General features: G+C 39.0%; 1 protein-coding gene across 19 annotated transcripts in view; it reads right to left on the bottom strand.

The window, feature by feature from the left end:
* The window catches only part of ATRX (ATRX chromatin remodeler), a 242,183-nt gene that overhangs the window by 215,238 nt on the left and 6,916 nt on the right, over positions 1-20,029 (bottom strand). For 5 of the 19 annotated variants that reach the window (XM_022580857.2, XM_022580851.2, XM_022580859.2 and 2 more), the window contains exon 2: positions 19,662-19,751. The exons of 1 other annotated variant lie outside the window; for it this stretch is intronic. In XM_022580857.2, the coding sequence (XP_022436565.1) occupies positions 19,662-19,719 (58 nt within the window). In that variant the 5' untranslated portion in view covers positions 19,720-19,751. Of the gene's footprint in view, positions 1-1,907; positions 2,169-4,226; positions 4,315-5,308; positions 5,368-19,661; positions 19,752-20,029 lie in introns of those variants that run through there. 13 more of the 19 variants (XM_089904343.1, XM_089904344.1, XM_089904340.1 and 10 more) reach the window with 10 other exon arrangements.

Below are 20,029 nucleotides of genomic sequence, written 5' to 3'. Positions count from 1 at the left end.
TTCTATTCAAGTCCTTTGTACACTTTCTGAGTTGTCCTTTTGGTGCTGAGTTGCAAAACTTCTTTATATATTCTGGATATTAAATCTTTATCAGATATATGATTTGCATACATTTTCTTCTATTTCTGTGGGTTGTCTTCACTCTCTTGATAGTGTCCTTTAACACACACATTTTTTATTTTAATGAAGTCTGTATTATCTATATTTTTCTTTTCTTGCCTGTGTTGTTTCCATCTTATTTAGAGACCACTGACAAATCCAAGGTCCTTATGTTTTCTCCTAAGAGTTTTATACTTTTAGCTCTGAAATTTAGGTATTTTTAGTTGTATATGGTGTAAAGTATGGGTCCAACCTTCTTTCACATGTAGATATCCAATTGACACAGCACCATTTATTAAAGAGACTATCAAGATGGGTACAGAGTTTTTTGTTGGGGATGATCAAAGAGTTTTGGGTACACATGGTGGTGACTGTTACATATTGTGAATGTACTTAATGCCACTGAACTGCACATTTACAAATGGTTAAAGTGATAAATATTATGTTATGTATATTTTACCACAGTAAAAATAAACACAAGATACTACTTCATACCCACCAGAATGGGTATAATTTAAAAGATGGTCAACAGGAGGTATTAGTGAGGATGTGGAAAAATTGGAACCCTCATACACTGCTGATGTGAACATAAAATAGCACACTTTGGGTATTCCCAGGTGGTGCAGTGGTTGAGAGTCCGCCTGCCGATGCAGGGGACGAGGGTTTGTGCCCGGGTCCGGGAAGATCGCACATGCCGCGGAGCGGCTGGGCCCGTGAAGCATGGCCGCTGAGCCTGCGCGTCCGGATGCTCCACAACAGGAGAGGCCACAACAGTGAGAGGCCCGCATACCGCAAAAAAAAAAAAAAAAAGCACACTTTACTATTTGTAAAATAATACAAAACTGAAAAGCAGTTTTGACAGTTGCACAAAAAGTTAAACATAGAGTTTCCATATGACCCAGGATTCCAAAAAGAAATGAAAATAAATGCCCACACAAAAATTTATACACAAATGTTCACAGCAGCAATGATTCATAATAACCAAAAAGTAGAAACAAACCAAATATCCATGAAATGATGAATGTATATTTTTCAGCAATAAAAAGGAGTAAAGTTCTGAGTCATCCTACAACATGGATGTACCCTGAAAATATGCTAAATGAATGTAGCCAATCACAAAAGATCACATACTGTATGATTCCTTTTACAGGAAATGTTCAAAATATGCAAATCCATAGAGATAGAAAATAAAATAGTGGTTGTCAGGATCTGGGGTAGGGATATGGGGGAAAATGAGGAGTAACCACTAATTGGTATAGGCTTTCTTGTTGGAGTGATGAATATTCTGTTGATGGCTGTACAGATTTGTGAGTATACTAAAACCACAAAATTGTACCCTTTAAATGGATAGACTGTGGTATGTGATTTACATCAATAAAGTTGTTAATTTTTAGAAAATGACTTGGACATTAGCTGAGTTGTTCAGAGATCTTTTGACAGCAATTGCACTAGAATTTAGACCTTTCATACAATTTCTACCCTGAACAAGTGTTAGGGGAAAAACTGACTCAAACTAAAAGTTTTAACAAGATCTGAGGATATTACTTGAATATCTTTAGCTTTAAAAGCAGTGAATAGGAAGTAATCGATCTGCTATACTGCTTGAATTTTTTGGTTCAGCACAGATTATAAAACTATGGAATAGAAACAGAAATTAAAATAAATCTGTTATCTATATCTTTTTAAAACTCATCTGTCAAACTAGATAGCTACTTTGGTGCTTTGGAGGCCAAGTAGCAGTGAACACTGATTGACGATATTAAAAATGAGGTAGAAAAAGCACAAGGTTCTTCTACCCAGGATCTCACCGTAGGATATCAAGCCTTTCATGAAGCTCTGCTTCTGAAAAATTCCACATTCAGTATTTAAAAAAAGAATCAAGGGCTTCCCTGGTGGCGCAGTGGTTGAGAGTCCGCCTGCCGATGCAGGGGACATGGGTTCGTGTCCCGGTCCGGGAAGATCCCACATGCCGCGGAGCGGCTAGGCCCGTGAGCCATGGCCACTGAGCCTGCGCGTCTGGAGCCTGTGCTCCGCAACGGGAGAGGCCACAACAGTGAGAGGCCTGCGTACTGGAGAAAAAAAAAAAAAGAATCAAGTGTCCACACTTCATGTTCACAAGAGCACAAGGTTTTACAATATGGTTTTACAATTTCTGTTATCTACAATAAGACTTTTCCAGCCTTCAACTCTACCTGAATCTTATTATTGTAATATTCTTTCTATTTAACATTGTTTAACAGTAATTTTATAGTGGAACATAGGAAGGATCAATGTACCACACAGTCTGGTATAAAACTTGTGCCGCAAATAAGGGAAGTTAAATGGTATCTACCCTCTAAATTCTTCAGAGATTCCTCTAGGTATCCTCTAAAAGACCTAGACTTTTTAAAGCCACATGCTTCTCTTGACCCTTGGGAAATGTTATTAACATCTTATACTTGAAGAATTTCTGGGAATACAACAAATTTTTGTTCCTTTACAAAAAGAAGAAAAGGGAGGGGAACAAAAAAAATACTGAAACAGGAAATAACACTGGTATCTCTTTTACATCATCTCAAAAAATCATTCAGGCCTCTTAGCCATCTAAGGACATAAAAATTAAGTATATGAGATGACAGGGCATATCCAGCATGGGCACCATAGAATAATCATCTTAGAAGATAAATTTTATTTTTCTGAAAACAGAATCCAAAATTTACCACAACAAACAAGGCACTACTAAAATGTAAGACCTTTTCTTTGAGTCCCAAAACAAGAAGATATATTAAAAGTTAGTCTTTCATAAATAAGTATACTGAATACAAAGAGCCATTAAAAATCTCTTGAGTACCATTGAACATTTCTCTAAAAGCAAAAAGGAGGCAATCTCTTTTTTCACAAAAACTTGGATCTAACTTATTTGAGTTAAAAAGCAGAACAGTCGTTCTAAATTTTGTAGAAAACATCCCTTTATAGAAGTGAACAGAATAATCCAAAAGGAGTTGATCAGAAGCGAACTAATTATATAAAAAATGCTTAGATATCAAAGTTATATAAAGATTAGCATGAAGAAAGGACTCAACTAAGAAACAAGAGAAAATCAGTAAGTTCTACATTCTGATAGATGAGTAGAAAATAACCAAACAAACCTGTTCAACATCAACTCTAATCCTCCTATCTCAAGACGACTAGCGCTCCTAGTCTGTGTGTACTCATCCTAACATTTGAGTATCTTGTGCTGTATGTGTAACCTAACTCTATGACAGTCTTACCACCCAAAACTACAAATCATTCCTTGTCCTTCTGGTTAAACTTCCTCATTCATTTCTTTCAGTTGATGGATCCAATCCTGGAAATTTTAAACTAATACCAGCTATCAGAATGGTATTATCGTAAATAATAAATGGTAAATATCATATCTTCTTTAACTATTAAATGATTTTCCTATCATTCTGCAAGACTAAATAAAAGAGATTCAGAAAAGGCTAACATCCTGAGTTTCTAATTTTCCAGTCCGACTTTAACATCTGAAAGTCATATCAATCTCTTTCTTTCAGTGGGCTGATGCCTCAGTGGAAAGATGAGCCATAATCCAGAAGTTATAATATAAGCAAATCAGATATTTGTTAATTTAAGAGATATAACTTTGTTGAGATATAGCTCTCTAATTGTTCAAGCTTTTTGGAAAATCCTTGAAAGCATCTGTAAAGCATTAAAATTTCAAAACAAAGACAATTCAGGTCAGCTTCACAAATATCACTTGCCTGAAAAACTTCCATTTAAACTCTTCCCAAACTGACCTAAGAGTTTTAACCGTAAGTCAGTCAGATTTCACTTTTTATTCATGAGGAGTAAGATTCGCTTATTCATTTTACAGTATTTACCAAATGCTGAATATATTGTGAGTACGTAGTATTGCAATAAAAAATAAATACATAATACCTGACCCTAAGGAACTCACAATCTAATGGTAAAGAAAGGCTGTTAAGTATCCCAGGAATAATCTAGGGAAGAAAGGGGAACCATCCTTATAACTGTGAATTTCCTAATGCTTTAAAATCTCTCATACATGTAATTTTTTTCATCTAATTTTTATACAGCTTCCTTTAGGGTTAAAACTCTTAACCTTATTTCAAACACCTACTAACCTCCATTTTAAAAAGCAAAGTTTGCTAGAGAATCAGGAATTTCCTGAAGAATACCTTGGGAAAGCAAACACTGAACCACGGATATTCCCTGTATTAAAAAGAGAAAGGTGTAATGGTTTTATACAGAATCAAGAGAAAATAAAAATCAGTTGAGGGTGAGAAATATGCATAAATATTTGAAAAACTTAGATTTATTCCATTCGAGGCACATCTATCTAAATTCAATATATTCTATTCACTTTAACACAAAAATTAATAAGTGCAAGTATTATATCACTATCTTTATTTTCTAACAAAAGCATACTAAGTTCCCTCAAAAAAAGAAACCTTTGGAAAGTTTTTATTGGGATGAAGTACATTTTAGCTCAAAGGGAATGAACTTAGATTTAAATAGGTTAAAAAACAAACTATCCTCTGATGAAGCAGAAATGCAATTTTACTTTGCCCATTGTAAGAAAATCAATTTTCTTCTACAACTTGAATCAGAGTGAATCTATATACCTATATATTGTAATGCAAAGAGTACTGAAATCCAATTTAAGTAAGATTCTCATTTCTCTTTTGGTAAAGAGGAAAGGGAGAAAAACAAAATCTAGGTTTTCTGAGAGAAGACAAAGTCACATAATTCCTATATCTATAGCTAAGCATTCAGTGCTTTAACGAAGCCCATCTACAAGCCATTGAGCTAATAATTTAATTTGTGGACTCCTACTCAATTTTGAGGGAGTTATAAAAAGCAAATCTCTCCAGATAAAAATAAAGCTTAGGTCCCTAATCAATAAAAACGGAATCAGATAAAGTCTGCAATGCAATCACTAGCTAAATGGAGTTTTGATAACTGCTGATCAAGGTCTAAGATAGTATTAATGTTTTTACAAGAGCAACAAAACCATCATTCCAAGGGAAAAAGATATATAAACAGATTAGATAATCTTTGAAAATACAGTGTTTGGTTTATCTTTAGAATCTAGTGAACTCAATGCTCCAGGTAATAGAAACCTGAGGGGGAAGGTATGAAAAATCAGAATCAACTTATAAGTAACTTCTCTACTTTTTGATATGTACATCAGAGCTACTCATACCTCTTTTCATGAAATTGATACCTAATCAGTTCTGTCTCCAGCTATTAAGTGCATCCACTCTGAAAAATAGAAAAGGAGGAGATAAAGCAACTCAATTTTGTTAAGTGCTTACACTATGCTATACAGCTCATAAAGATTTTCATTTAGGTATTACTGTCTCCACTGCATAGATAAAAAAACAACGCAAAAGTTGGGTAACTTTCCAAAGGTTACAAAGAGAACTGGATTTGAACCCAAATCTAGCCATACATGAGGTAATTCCAAATGAAAGCAAGTTGAGACCGGAGCTCAAACTGTCTGAATTTTATTCCAAAGGACTGGAGAATAATCCATTTTCCACTATTTCTTTTCCCCAAGAGTAGAACACATCAAATGCAAATGGTCTTCTTACTGAAGTTAAATGACAATCCCTAATTCTTGGAAAACTTCCTGTAATACTGGAAAAACAACGGGTATAGAATAATATAGTTGGGTCCATTTGTATCTTAAGGAAAGCCTGATATTTAATATCTAGAATGGGAACAATTACAGCTCATTTACTCTCCCTTGCCTATAATAATATTCCAGATGTGGAAGTTTTAGCTGATTGTTGCTAAGGACTCCCTCCACATCCTCCTTCCCTAATAAGTCCACTATAGAAAGTGCAATATAAAGAAAAGTGTGAAGTACAAAATAAAATGTCAGCTAAAATCCCACCATGCAGAGATAATCATAGGGGAAAATATTAGCACACATTTTCATTGTTTTTAACAAAATCGAATGGTTACTTTACTGCTTTGTAACCTCTTCCCTCTGTTAATACACAGTGAATATTTTCCTGCATCGTTATTTTCCTAAAACAATTTTAATGGCAGTATAGTATTCCATCATGTAAAGATGCCAGAAGTTTTTTCTCAAGCTAACAGCACTTAAAGACAGATATGCTTTTGTTGCAGGAATTGCAGCTGCCTCCTAATAGGATCTGTAGCATGGCTGCTAAATTTTAAAATCAATTTTTATTTATTCAGAACATAAATAGTGCAGAAAAAAAGGGCTATGTGCACTGACTATTACAAAAGATTCACAAAGAGAAATAAGCTGACACACTTAAAGAATTACCAATGCTTGCTTCAGCTGTTAACTTATAGTTGTCTACAAAACCACATTGGCCAGGGTGAACAACTATAGAATAAGAAAATTCTCAAACTGCCACTGGAAGTGTAAATTAGTAAAACCATTATGGAGATCAATTTGGCAATCATCTTACAATAAAAAATAAAATTGACCTCCTAAAGAAACTCCAGCATATATGCAAAGGAGACACATTTAAGAATGTTCTAACACTTTTTAATAGCACCAAATTAGAAAAAATTCTAAATACCCACCAACGATAGACAGATGAATTGTAATATACACATTCAACTCAAAACTAATGAAATGAAAAGTGAGCATTCCAGATCAGTTTGTTCAACAGAGATATAACGTAAGCCACGAATATAATTTAAAATTTTCTAGAAACATTTTGAAAAACGAAAAAGCAGGGGAAATTAATTTTAATCTTATTTAACCAATATATGCAAATTATCATTTCAATATGTAATTAATATAAAATAATCAGTAATAAGATATTTTACATTTTTTTTGTACTAAGTCTTTGAAATCCTCTGAGCAAATACACTTCCAGCACATCTTAATTCACACTGGCCACATTTCAGGTGCTCAACAGCCACAGATAGTTAATGGCTATTATATTGAACAGTGCAGATCTAAAGTTACCTCAAAATCCCAAAAACAATACTGAACCGAAAAAGGAAGTTGCAAAATCATATGTATTATATGGCATCACTTAAATAAACTTATAAAACTAAAAAACTTCTAAATTATGTCTCTGGGAACTTCCCTGGTGGCACAGTGATTAAGAATCCACCTGCCAATGCAAGGGACACAGGTTCTAGCCCTGGTCCGAGAAGATCCCACATGCCGCGGAGCAATTAAGCCCGTGCACTACAACTACTGAGCCTGCACTCTAGAGCCCATGGGCCACAACTACTGAGCCCGTGGGCTACAACTACTGAAGCCCGTGTGCCTAGAGCCCATGCTCCACAACAAGAGAAGCCACCGGAATGAGAAGCCTGTGCACCGTAACGAAGAGTAGCCCCCGCTCACCGCAACTAGAGAAAGCCCACCTGCAGCAACAAAGACCCAATGCAGCCAAAAATAAAATAAATAATTTTAAAAAAAATCTGTATTGGGGGCTTCCCTGGTGGTGCAGTGGTTGAGAGTCCGCCTGCCGATGCAGGGGACACAGGTTCGTGCCCTGGTCCGGGAAGATCCCGCATGCCGCGGAGCAGCTGGGCCCGTGAGCCATGGCTGCTGAGCCTGCGCGTCCGGAGCCAGTACTCCGCAACGGGAGAGGCCACAACAGTGAGAGGCCCGCGTACCGCAAAGAAAAAAAAATCTGTATTGGTACTTTCCTGTTGGCACAGTGGTTAAGAATCCGCCTGCCAAGGCAGGGGACACGGGTTCGAGCCCTGGTCCGGGAAGATCCCACATGCCGCGGAGCAACTAAACCCATGTGCCACAACTACTGAGCCTGCGTTCTAGAGCCCGCGGGCCACAACTACTGAGCCCATGTGCCACAACTACTGAAGCTGTGTGCCTAGAGCCCGTGCTCTACAACAAGAGAAGCCACCGCAACGAGAAGCCCATGCACCGTAACGAAGAGTAGCCCCTGCTCGCAGCAAGTAGAGAAAGCCTGCGCACAGCAACGAAGACCCAACGCAACCAAAAAAAAAAATCTGTATTGATAGTTCATAAGTGTGCATGTATAAGCTATCTCCATATTTGTTGCCAGAAAAATATGTTTATACAATTCACTAAATATCTTCTTGTCTTGTGTTATCAGCTTAGTTTTATTCTAAAAGCACTTAAGGGCAGAACCTAGGTATTTCTGGTTTTATTAGACTCAGTACCAACAGTACCTACTTTGGCAAATAAACACTATTCAGAATTTGTCAGAAAACGTCAAACTTTCCAAAACAATGAAGAAACAATGGAGGACTGAACAAATTCCAGTCTACTGGTTTGAATACAAAGATATAAGTGCTCTAATGCAGGTAAAAAGATGCAAGTTTGAGTAATAAAGCAGCAACATTTGAATAAGACCTACATTTTACCTTATGTATAAATAGTGATCTCTGCGTAACATTCAGAATTTTTTAATTGCAATAACAGTCACCATGTTCACATGGGCCAAATCAGTAATTCCCAGTAGGAACTTCAAGAAATGTTTCATTCTATTTGGCACACTGATTAAATACAGTTCATTTCATCAATATGCCACACCCCATCCCCACCCAAACGCAGTCTTCAAATGGAGAAAGGAGGCAAAGAACGTGGCAAGATCAAGAAAGCAGGGGACTTCCCCGGTGGCGCAGTTGTTAAGAATCCGTCTGCCAATGCAGGGGACACAGGTTCGAGCCCTGGTCCAGGAAGATCCCACATGCCACGGAGCAACTAAGCCCGTGCGTCACAACTACTGAGCCTGCACTCTAGAGCCCACAAGCCACAACTACTGGGCCCATGCACTGCAACTCCTGAAGCCCGCGTGCCTAGAGCCCATGCTCTGCAATAAGAGAAGCCACCGCAATGAGAAGCCTGTGCACCACAACGAAGAGTAGCCCCACCCCAAAAAAAGAGTAGCCCCCACTCGCCGCAACTAGAGAAAGCCTGCACGCAGCAATGAAGACCCAACACAACCAAAAAAAATAAATAAGTAAATAAATAGTTGCCTATGTGCAGCAAATTCAAGTTTTGCTTTCTGGAACTTTTTTCCCCAAATATTTTCAATCGAGTTTGGTTAAATCCACGGATGCAGAATCCAGTATATTTGGCATAGTTGAGCAGACTCAAATATCTGTCACGCCCATGCTCAAAACATTCAGGGGCTTCCCATGTTTATAAATAAGGATAAAGTACAAATGCCTAAGCAAGAGAGACTGCCCTGGTGGTCCAGTGGGTAACATTCCATGCTCTCAATGCAGGGGATCCGGGTTAGATCCCTGGTCAGGGAACTAGATCCCCCATGCATGCCGCAACTAAGAGCCCACATGCTGCAACTAAACATGCCGCAATGAACATCCCACGTGCGACAACTAAGACCTGGCACAGCCAAAATAAATAAATACATATTTTTTAAAATCCTAAGCAAGAATTTGAAGGTCTCTGCAAAATAATTCACAGATGACCTTCCAATCTCATCTGACCACAACTCTAAGCTCAAAGAAGGTTCTCTTTCCCCTCTTCACCCACTGAATATTGTTTTACTTCTCTTTAAGAGCAACACATTCTGCTTATAGTTCCTCGTTTAAAACTCAAGAGTACTCCCTACTGGAGTGTAAACGCCTCAAAGGAGGAAACTGGTCTGAGTTCACCTCTTTTTCCCATGTGAGAAATAGCAAATTTCCTTGAACAGAGGAATACTAAATGTTTATTAAGATAAAGATAATGCCTGCTCAGGGATTCCTTAAGAGAAAAGAGTGTTGATTTGTTGAGCATTTTTTAAAAGCCCTGAAGTCATTTAGTACAATCAAATATTTTCCCTTCTATCTCTAAATTGAAATATTCAATAAGCTGTGTTGGATGCTCTACAGGCAGCCTTCGAAAGAAATGCATTATTTCATATACTTAACAGTAACAGGTCCAGTCACTGTAATATGAAACATTTACTCTTAGTTCTCTATTTTTAGGAGATACTCAGAAAACACAATGAAAATTCATAAATAGGGTGTTTTGATTTTGAATGTTGGGGGTATCTGAGGAAAGGGGAAAGGCAAGAAAAATAAGAGGTGGGCAAATTCTCTCTAACTCTACAGAAATTAACCAAGCCTAGCTTCAAAATCTCTAAAGTGGGCTGATAATATTAGTATTAAAAGTAAAACCATTTTTAAAATATACTAGGGACTTCCCTGGTGGTCCAGTGGCTAAGAGTCCACCTTCCAATGCAGCAGACAGGGATTCGAGCCCTGGTCGGGGAACTAAGAGCCCACATGCCACGGGGCAACTAAGCCCGAGCGCTCTAGAGCCCGCGTGCTGCTACTGAGCCCATGTGCCCAGGAGCCCGCACGCCAAAACTAGAGAGGAGCCTGCATGCCACAATGAAGAGCCCATGCACCACAACTAAAGACCCTGCATGCCACAACGAAGATCCCGCATGCCACAACTAAAGACCCGACACAGCCAAATAAATAAACATTTTTACAAAATAATAATAAAATATAGTAAAAGCAAAGATGTGCCTCCTGATAAAATGTGCTCAAAAAGGCGTATCACTTCATACTATCCCTAGCAAAATACATAAACACAAGGAAACACCAGACAAACCCAAATTAACTGGCCTGTGTTCTTCAAAAAACGGAAGGCAAGAAAAAGGCACGGTGAGCTGCTCCAGATTAAAGAAGATTAAACAGACATGAAAATAAAATGCAATGCATATTCCAGAACTAGATCCTGGACCAGAAAAAATGATATTTTAGTCTTTCACTATGAAGGACATTATGAATTAATTGGCAAAATGTAAATAAGGTCTGTAGATTAGAAACAGTACTGTATCAAGGTTAATTTCTAAATTTGCTAACTATATTGACGTTATATAAGACAATATTCCCATTTTGGGGAAACTTTTTTTTTTTTTTGGCTGTGTTGGGTCTTCGTTGCTGTGCGGGCTTTCTCTAGTTGAGACAAGCAGTGGCTACTCTTTGTTGCGGTGCACAGGCTTCAGTGGTTTCTCTTGTTGCAGAGCACGTGCTCTAGGTGCATGGGCTTCAGTAGTTGTGGCACACAGGCTTAGTAGTTGCTCCACGGCACGTGGGAACTTCCCGGACCAGGGCTTGAACCCATGTTCCCTGCACTGTCAGTCGAATTCGTAACCACCACGCCACCAAGGGAGGTCCCTGGGGAAACTTTTAATTTTGAAATAAAGTAAAAAGGAGATATTCTTTTTTCTTTTTTTGGCCACACCACACACAGCATGTGGAATCTTATTTCCCAGACCAGGGATCTAACCCCCTCCTGCTGCAGTGGAAGTGCAGAGTCTTAACCACTGGCCTGACAGGGGAGTCCCAGGAGATGATTATTCTTTATCTCCCTGAAGGTAGGATCAGGTTCACCTCCTGAGGTTACAGTTATAAAAAACATTCACAAAAAATCATTCAATAAAATGGTACATGAGATGAATGAGACATCAACTAGAAACTTAAGGAAGTATCTTCGATCTGTTGAGAGACTTTTTTTTAACATCTTTATTGGAGTATAATTGCTTTACAATGCTGTGCTAGTTTCTGCATTATAACAAAGTGAATCAGCTATACATATACATATATCCCGATATCTCATCCCTCTTGCGTCTCCCTCCCTCCCACCCTCCCTATCCCACCCCTCTAGGAGGTCACAAAGCACCGAGCTGATTTCCCTTTGCTATGCGGCAGCTTCCCACTAGCTATCAATTTTACATTTGGTAGTGTATATATGTCCATGCCACTCTCTCACTTTCTCCCAGCTTTCCCTTCCCCCTCCCCATGTACTCAAGTCCATTCTCTACTATGTCTGCATACTATTCCCGTCCCCCACTAGGTTCTTCATAACAATTTTTTTTTTAGGTTCCATATATATGTTACCATACGGTATTAGTTTTTCTCTTTCTGACTTACTTCACTCTGTATGACAGACTCTAGGTCCATCCACCTCACTACAAATAACTCAATTTCGTTTCTTTTTATGGCTGAGTAATATTGCATTGAATATATGTGCCACATCTTCTTTAACCATTCATCAGTCGATGGACACTCAGGCTGCTTCCATGTCCTGGCTATTGTAAACAGAGCTGCAATGAACATTGTGGTACATGACTCTTTTTGAATTATGCTTTGCTCAGAGTATATGCCCAGTACTGGGACTGCTGGGTCGTTTGGTAGTTCTATTTTTAGTTTTTTAAGGAACCTCCATACTGTTCTCCATAGTGGCTGTATAAATTTACATTCCCACCAACAGTGCAAGAGGGTTCCATTTTCTCCACACCCTCTCCAGCATTTATTGTTTGTAGATTTTTCGATGATGGCCATTCTCACTGGTGTAAGGCGATACCTTATTGTAATTTTGATCAGCAATTCTCTAATGATTAGTGATGTTGAGCAGCTTTTCATGTGTTTGTTTGCAATCTGTATTTCTTTGGAGAAATGTCTATTTAGGTCTTTTGCCCATTTTTGGAGCATGCTGTTTGTTTTTTAGATATTAAGCTTCATGAGCTGCTTGTAAATTCTGGAGATTAATCCTTTGTCAGTTGCCTCATTTGCAAATATCTTTTCCCATTCTGAGGGTTGTCTTTTCATCTTGTTTATGGTTTCCTTTTCTGTGCAAAAGCTTTTAAGTTTTGTGAAGTCCCATTTGTTTATTTTTGTTTTTATTTCCATTTCTCTAGGAAGTGGCTCAAAAAGGAACTTGCTGTGATTTATGTCATAGAGTGTTCTGCCTATGTTTTCCTCTAAGAGTTTGATAGTGTCTGGCCTTACATTTAGGTCTTTCATCCATTTTGAGCTTCTTTTTGTGTATGGAGTTACGGAGTGTTCTAATTTCATTCTTTTACATGTAGCTGTCCAGTTTTCCGAGCACCACTTACTGAAGAGGCTGTCTTTTCTCCACTGTATATTCTTGCCTCCTTTATCAAAGATAAGGTGACCATATGTGCGTGGGTTTATCTCTGGGCTTTCTATCTTGTTCCACTGATCTATATCTCTGTTTTTGTGTCAGTACTCATACTGTCGTGAGTACTGTAGCTCTGTAGTATAGTCTGAAGTCACGGACTCTGATTCCTCCAGCTCCATTTTTCTTTCTCAAGATTGCTTTGGCTATTCAGGGTCTTTTGTGTTTCCATACAAATTGTGAAATTTTTTGTTCTAGTTCTGTGAAAAATGCCAGTGGTAGTTTGATAGGGATTGCATTGAATCTGTAGATTGCTTTGGGTAGTAGAGTCATTTTCACAATGTTGACTCTTCCAATCTAAGAACATGGTATATCTCTCCATCTATTTGTATCATCTTTAATTTCTTTCATCCGTGTCTTATAGTTTTCTGCATACAGGTCTTTTGTCTCCTTAGGTAGGTTTATTCCTAGGTATTTTACTCTTTTTGTTCCAATGGTAAATGGGAGTGTTTTCTTGATTTCACTTTCAGATTTTTCATCATTAGTGTATAGGAATGCAAGAGGTTTGTGTGCATTAATTTTGTATCCTGCTACTTTACCAAATTCATTGATTAGCTCTAGTACTTTTCTAGTAAGCATCATTAGGATTCTATATGTATAGTATCATGTCATCTACAAACAGTGACAGCTTTATTTCTTCTTTACCAATTTGGATTCCTTTTATTTCTTTTTCTGCTCTGATTGCTGTGGCTAAAACTTCCAAAACTATGTTGAATAATAGTGGTGAGAGTGAACAACCTTGTCTTGTTCCTGATCTTAGTTGAAATGGTTTCAGTTCTTCACCACTGAAGATGGTGTTAGCTGTGGGTTAGTCATATATGGGTTTATTATGTTGAGGCAAGATCCCTCTATGCCTACTTTCTGCAGAGTTTTTATCATAAATGGGTGTTGAATTTTGTCGAAAGCTTTTTCTGCATCTATTGAGATGATCATATGGTTTTTATTCTTCAATTTGTTAATAAGTGTATCACATTGATTGATTTGCATATATTGAAGAATCCTTGCATTCCTGAGAGAAACCTCACTTGATCATGGTGTATGATCCTTTTAATGTGCTGTTCGATTCGGTTTGCTAGTATTCTGTTGAGGATTTTTGTATCTATGTTCATCAGTGTTAGAGGCCTGTAGTTTTCTTTCTTTGTTACATCTTTGTCTGGTTTTGGTATCAGGATGATGGTGGCTCATAGAATGAGCTTGGGAGTGTTCCTCCCTCTGCTATATTTTGGAAGAGCTTGAGAAGGATAGATGTGAGCTCTTCTCTAAATGTTTGCTAGAATTCGCCTGTGAAGCCATCTGGTTGTGGGCTTTTGTTTGCTGGAAGATTTTTAATCAGAATGTCAATTTCAGTGCTTGTGATTGGTCTATTTATACTTTCTATTTCTTGCTGGTTCAGTCTCGGAAGGTTGTGCTTTCCTAAGAATGTGTCCATTTCTTCCAGGTTGTCCATTTTATTGGCATATCACTGCTTGTAGTAATCTCTCATGATCCTTTGTATTTCTGCAGTGTCAGTTGTTACTTCTGTCTCATTTCTACTTCTATTCATCTGAGTCTCCCTTTTTTTCTTGATGAGTCTGGCTAATGGTTTATAAATTTTGTTTCTCAGGCTTCCCTGGTGGCGCAGTGGTTGAGAATCTGCCTGCCAATGCAGGGGACACAGGTTCGAGCCCTGGTCCAGGAAGATCTCACATGCCGCGGAGCAACTACGCCCGTGCACCACAGCTACTGAGCCTGCACTCTAGAGCTCACGAGCCACAACTACTGAGCCCGCGTGCGACAACTACTGAAGCCCGCACGCCTAGAGACCATGCTCTGCAACAAGCGAAGCCACCGCAATGAGAAGCCTGCACACCGCAACGAAGAGTAGCCCCCGCTCGCCACAGCTAGAGAAAGCCCGTGCGCATCAACGAAGACCCAATGCAGCCAAAAATAAAATTAATTAAATAAATAAATTTATACATTTTGTTTCTCTTCTCAAAGAATCAGCTTTTAGTTTTACTGATCTTTGCTACTGTTTCCTTCATTTCTTTTTCATTTATTTCTGATCTGATCTTTATGATTTCTTTCCTTCTTCTAACTTTGTGGTGTTTTTGTTCTCTTTGTCTAATTGCTTTAGGTGTAAGGTCAGGTTGTTTACTTAATGTTTCTTGTTTCTTAAGGTAGGACCGTATTGCTATAAACTTCCCTCTTAGAACAGCTTTTGCTGCATCCCATAGGTTTTGGGTCATCCTGTTTTCATTGTTATTTGTTTCTAGGTATTTTTTGATTTCGTCTGATTTCTTCAGTGAACTCTTGGTTATTAAGTAGTGTGTTGTTTAGCCTACATGTGTTTGTATTTTTTACAGACTTTTTCCTGTTATTGATATCTAGCCTCACAATGTTGTGGTTGGAAAAGATACTTGACACGATTTCAATTTTCTTAAACTTACCAAAGCTTGATTTGTGACCCAAGATATGATCTATCCTGGAGAATGTTCCATGAGCACTTAAGAAGAAAGTGTATTCTGTTGTTTTTGAATGGAATGTGCTATAAATATCAATTAAGTCCATCTTGTTTAATGTATCATTTAAAGCTTGTGTTTCCTTATTTATTTTCATTTTAGATGATCTGTCCATTGGTGAAAGTGGGGTGTTAAAGTCCCCTACTATGATTGTTACTGTCGATTTCCCCTTTTATGGCTGTTAGCATTTGCCTTATGTACTGAGGTGCTCCTATGTTGGGTGCATAAATATTTACAATTGTTATATCTTCTTCTTGGATCGATCCCTTGATCATTATGTAGTGTCCTTCTTTGTCTCTTCTAATTGTCTTTATTTTAAACTCTATTGTGTCTGATATGAGAATTGCTACTCCAGCTTTCTTTTGATTTACATATGCATGGAATATCTTTTTCCATCTTCTCACTTTCAGTTTGTATGTGTCCCTAGCTCTGAAGTGGGTCTCTTTTAGCCAGCATATATAGGGGTCTTGTTGTTGTATCCGTTAAGCCAGTCTGTCTTTTGGTTGGAGCATTTAATCCATTTACATTTAAGGTAATTATCGATATGTATGTTCCTATTCCCATTTTTGTAATTGTTTTGTGTTTGTTATTGTAGGTCTTTTCCTTCTCTTGTGTTTCCTGCCTAGGGAAGTTCCTTTGGCATTTGTTGTAAAGCTGGTTTGGTGGTGCTGAATTCTCTTAGCTTTTGCCTGTCTGTAAAGGTTTTAATTTCTCCGTCGAATCTGAATGAGATCCCTGCTAGATAGTGTAGTCTTGGTTGCACGTTTTTCCCTTTCATCACTTTAAATATGTCCTGCCACTCCCTTCTGGCTTGCAGAGTTTCTGCTGAAAGATCAGATGTTAACCTTTTTGGCATTCCCTTGTATGTTATTTGTTGTTTTTCCCTTGCTGCTTTTCATACTTTTTCTTTGTATTTAATATTTGATAGTTTGATTAATATGTGTCTTGGTGTGTTTCTCCTTGGATTTATCCTGTATGGGACTCCCTGAACTTCCTCTACTTGACTATTTCCTTTCGCATATTAGGGAAGTTTTCAACTATAATCTCTTGAAATATTTTCTCAGTCCCTTTCTTTTTCTCTTCTTCTTCTGGGACCCCTATAATTCGAATGTTGGTGTATTTAATATTGTCCCACAGGTCTCTGAGACTGTCCTCAATTCTTTTCATTCTTTTTTCTTTATTCTGCTCTACATTAATTATTTCCACTATTTTAGCTTCCAGGTCACGTATCCATTCTTCTGCCTCAGTTATTCTGCTATTGGTTCCTTCTAGAGAATTTTTAATTTCATTTATTGTGTTGTTCATCATTGTTTGTTTGCTCTTTAGTTCTTCAAGGTCCTTGTTAAACGTTTCCTGCATTTTCTCTATTCTATTTCCAAGATTTTTGATCATCTGTACTATCATTACTCTGAAGCTTTTTTCAGGTAGACTGCTTATTTCCTCTTCATTTGTTTGGTGTGGTGGGTTTTTACCTTGCTCCTTCATCTGCTCTGTGTTTTTCTGTCTTCTCATTTTGCTTAATTTACTGTGTTTGGGGTCTCCTTTTCACAGGCTGCAGGTTTGTGGTTCGTGTTGTTTTTGGTGTCTGCCACCAGTGGCTAAGGTTGATTCAGTGGGTTGTGTAGGCTGCCTGGTGGAGGAGACTGGTGCCTGTGTTCTGGTGGATGAGGCTGGATCTTGCCTTTCTGGTGGGCAGGTCTGCATCTGGTGTTGTGTTTTGGGGTGTCTGTGACCTTATGATTTTAGTCAGGCTTTCTGCTACTGGGTGGGGTTGTGTTCCTGTCTTGCTAGTTGTTTGGCATAGGGTGTGCAGTAATGTAGCTTACTGGTCATTGAGTGGAGCTGGGTCTTGGTGTTCAGATGGAGATCTCTGGGAGATTTTTGCCATTTGATATTATGTGGCACTGGGAGGTCTCTAGTGGACCAATGTCCTGAACTCGGCTCTCCCACCTCAGAGGCACAGGCCTGACACCCGACCAGAGCACCAAGATCCTGTCATCCACATGGCTCAGAATAAAAGGGAGAAAAAAAGAAAGAAAGAAAGAAAAATAAAATAAAGTTATTAAAATTTAAAATAAAAAATTAATAAAAATTTTAAAAATTTAAAAGAAAAAAAGAGAAAGAGAGCAACCAAACCAAAAAACAAATCCACCAATAACAAGCGCTAAAAACTACACTAAGAAAGAAAAAAAATGGGGGGGGGCCGACAGAACCCTAGGACAAATGGTAAAAGCAAAGCTATACAGACAAAATTACACACAGAAGCATATACATACACACTCACAAAAATAGAAAGAGGAAAAAATATATATATCGTTGCTCCCAATGTCAACCACCTCAATTTGGGATGATTCGTTGTCTATTCAGGTATTCCACAGATGCAGCGTACATCAAGTTGATTGTGGAGATTTAATCCACTGCTCCTGAGGCTGCTGGGAGAGATTTCCCTTTCTCTTCTTTGTTCGCACAGCTCCTGGGATTCAGCTTTGGATTTGGCCCCGCCTTTGCGTGTAGGTCGCCGGAGGGCGTGTGTTTTTCGCTCAGACAGGACGGGGTTAAAGTAGCAGCTGATTAGAGGGCTCTGGCTCACTCAAGCCCGGGGGAGGGAGAGGTATGGAATGCAGGGTGAGCCTGTGGAGGCAGAGGGCAGCGTGATGTTGCAACAGCCTGAGGCGCACCGTGTGTTCTCCCTGGGAAGTTGTCCCTGGATCACAGGACCCTGGCAGTGGCGGGCTATACAGGCTCCCTGGAGGGGAGGTGTGGATAGTGACCTGTGCTGGCACACAGGCTTCTTGGTGGCTGCAGCAGCAGGCTTAGCGTTTCATGCCCGTCTCTGGTGTCTCTCTGATAGCCATGGCTCATGCCCATCTCTGGAGCTCATTTAGGTGGTTCTCTGAATCCCCTCTTGTCGTGCACCCCGAAACAATTGTCTCTTGCCTCTTCAGCAGTTCTACACATTTTCCCAGACTCCCTCCAGACTAGCTGTGGCACACTAGCCCCTTCAGGCTGTGTTCACGCAGCCAAGCCCTGTCCTCTCCCTGGGATCCGACCTCCAAAGCCCGAGCCTCAGCTCCCAGCCCCCACCCGCCCCGGAGCGGGAGCAGACAAGCCTCTCAGGCTGGTGAGTCCTGGTCAGCACCAATCCTCTGTGCAGGGATCTCTCCGCTTTGCCCTCTGCACCCCTGTTGCTGCGCTCTCCTCTGTGGCTCCGAAGCTTCCCCGCCGCCACCCCCTGTCTCCACCAGTGCAGGGGCTTCCTACTGTGTAGAAACTTTTCCTCCTTCACAGCTCCCTCCCAGTGGTGCAGGTCCCATCCCTATTTTTTTGTCTCTATTTTTTCTTTTTTCTTTTGCCCTACCCAGGTATGTGGGGAGTTTCTTGCCTTTTGGGAGGTCTGAGGTCTTCTGCCAGAGTTCAGTAGGTGTTCTGTGGGAGTTGTTCCACATGTAGATGTATTTCTGATGTATTTGTGGGGAGGAAGGTGATCTCCACCTCTTACTCTTCCACCATCTTGAAGGTTTCATGGATAGACATTTTTTAAGTATCATTTATAAAAACAGCAAAACATCTTTTTTTGTTGTTGTGGGGGAACAGAGTTACTAGCCAAAATGTAAATTAGTACCGATTTTTTTAAGTATAGTGTAAATTATAATGTAAGCTCCATGGGGAGCCTTAATTTAATTTGTCTTGTTCACCTAAGCAGTACTTAGAACAGTTCTTGGCAATGGTAATAGTAATTAGTAACAACTAATATTTGAGTAATTATTATGTCACACTTACCTAAGTGTTTTGTGTCCATTAACTCATTTAGTCTTCACACAACCCAAGAAATGTTTGGTGAATGAATCAATACTTTTTGCAGTATCACAATTACAGTCAGTTCTGCAATAATATAACATGAGTTCCTAAAAATCACCAGGTAATGCAAAATTGTGCAATGAACACCATAGGATTCACGGGAAAAACGGGGTTAAAAGCACAACACTGAAAAAACTTCATCAGTGACACATTTTTTTTAAAAAGACAGAAACCTAATAGAAATGGTAGCACAATTTTACACAGTTTACACATATTAAGTGATTAAGAAATACACAAGCACAACAATAAATATGGCACGTTACCTTGAAAAAGACCTGAAGTTTGCTTGTGGAAGTGGGCATCAGAAGGGTTGCAGCTCATGAATTACTGTGAAGTGATGGAAGGAGAGTTATCTGAAATCGGATGGAAAATTGTAACAATAGGTGTGGATGGGTGTGGCTCATAACACAAGGGGTGAACTGAGGTATGTGATAGATATCTGAGGTATGTGCCTATATATGCGTGTATTTTAATGTAACATCCAGTTCAGCTGGATGCAGTTTCCTGCATTCACCCAGGGCAAACTTTCTATAAAGGGCCAGATAGTAAATATTTTAGGCTTTGTGGGCCACTAGGTCTCTGTTGCAACTATTCAACTCTGAGACTGTGCTACAAAAGCAGCCACAGGACA

Source organism: Delphinapterus leucas, chromosome X, assembly GCF_059928025.1.
Source record: "Delphinapterus leucas isolate spDelLeu-1000000601 "Yukka" chromosome X, BTC_Dleu_Yukka2, whole genome shotgun sequence".
Taxonomy (NCBI): domain Eukaryota; kingdom Metazoa; phylum Chordata; class Mammalia; order Artiodactyla; family Monodontidae; genus Delphinapterus; species Delphinapterus leucas.
This window is presented reverse-complemented; position numbering and strand designations above follow the sequence as displayed.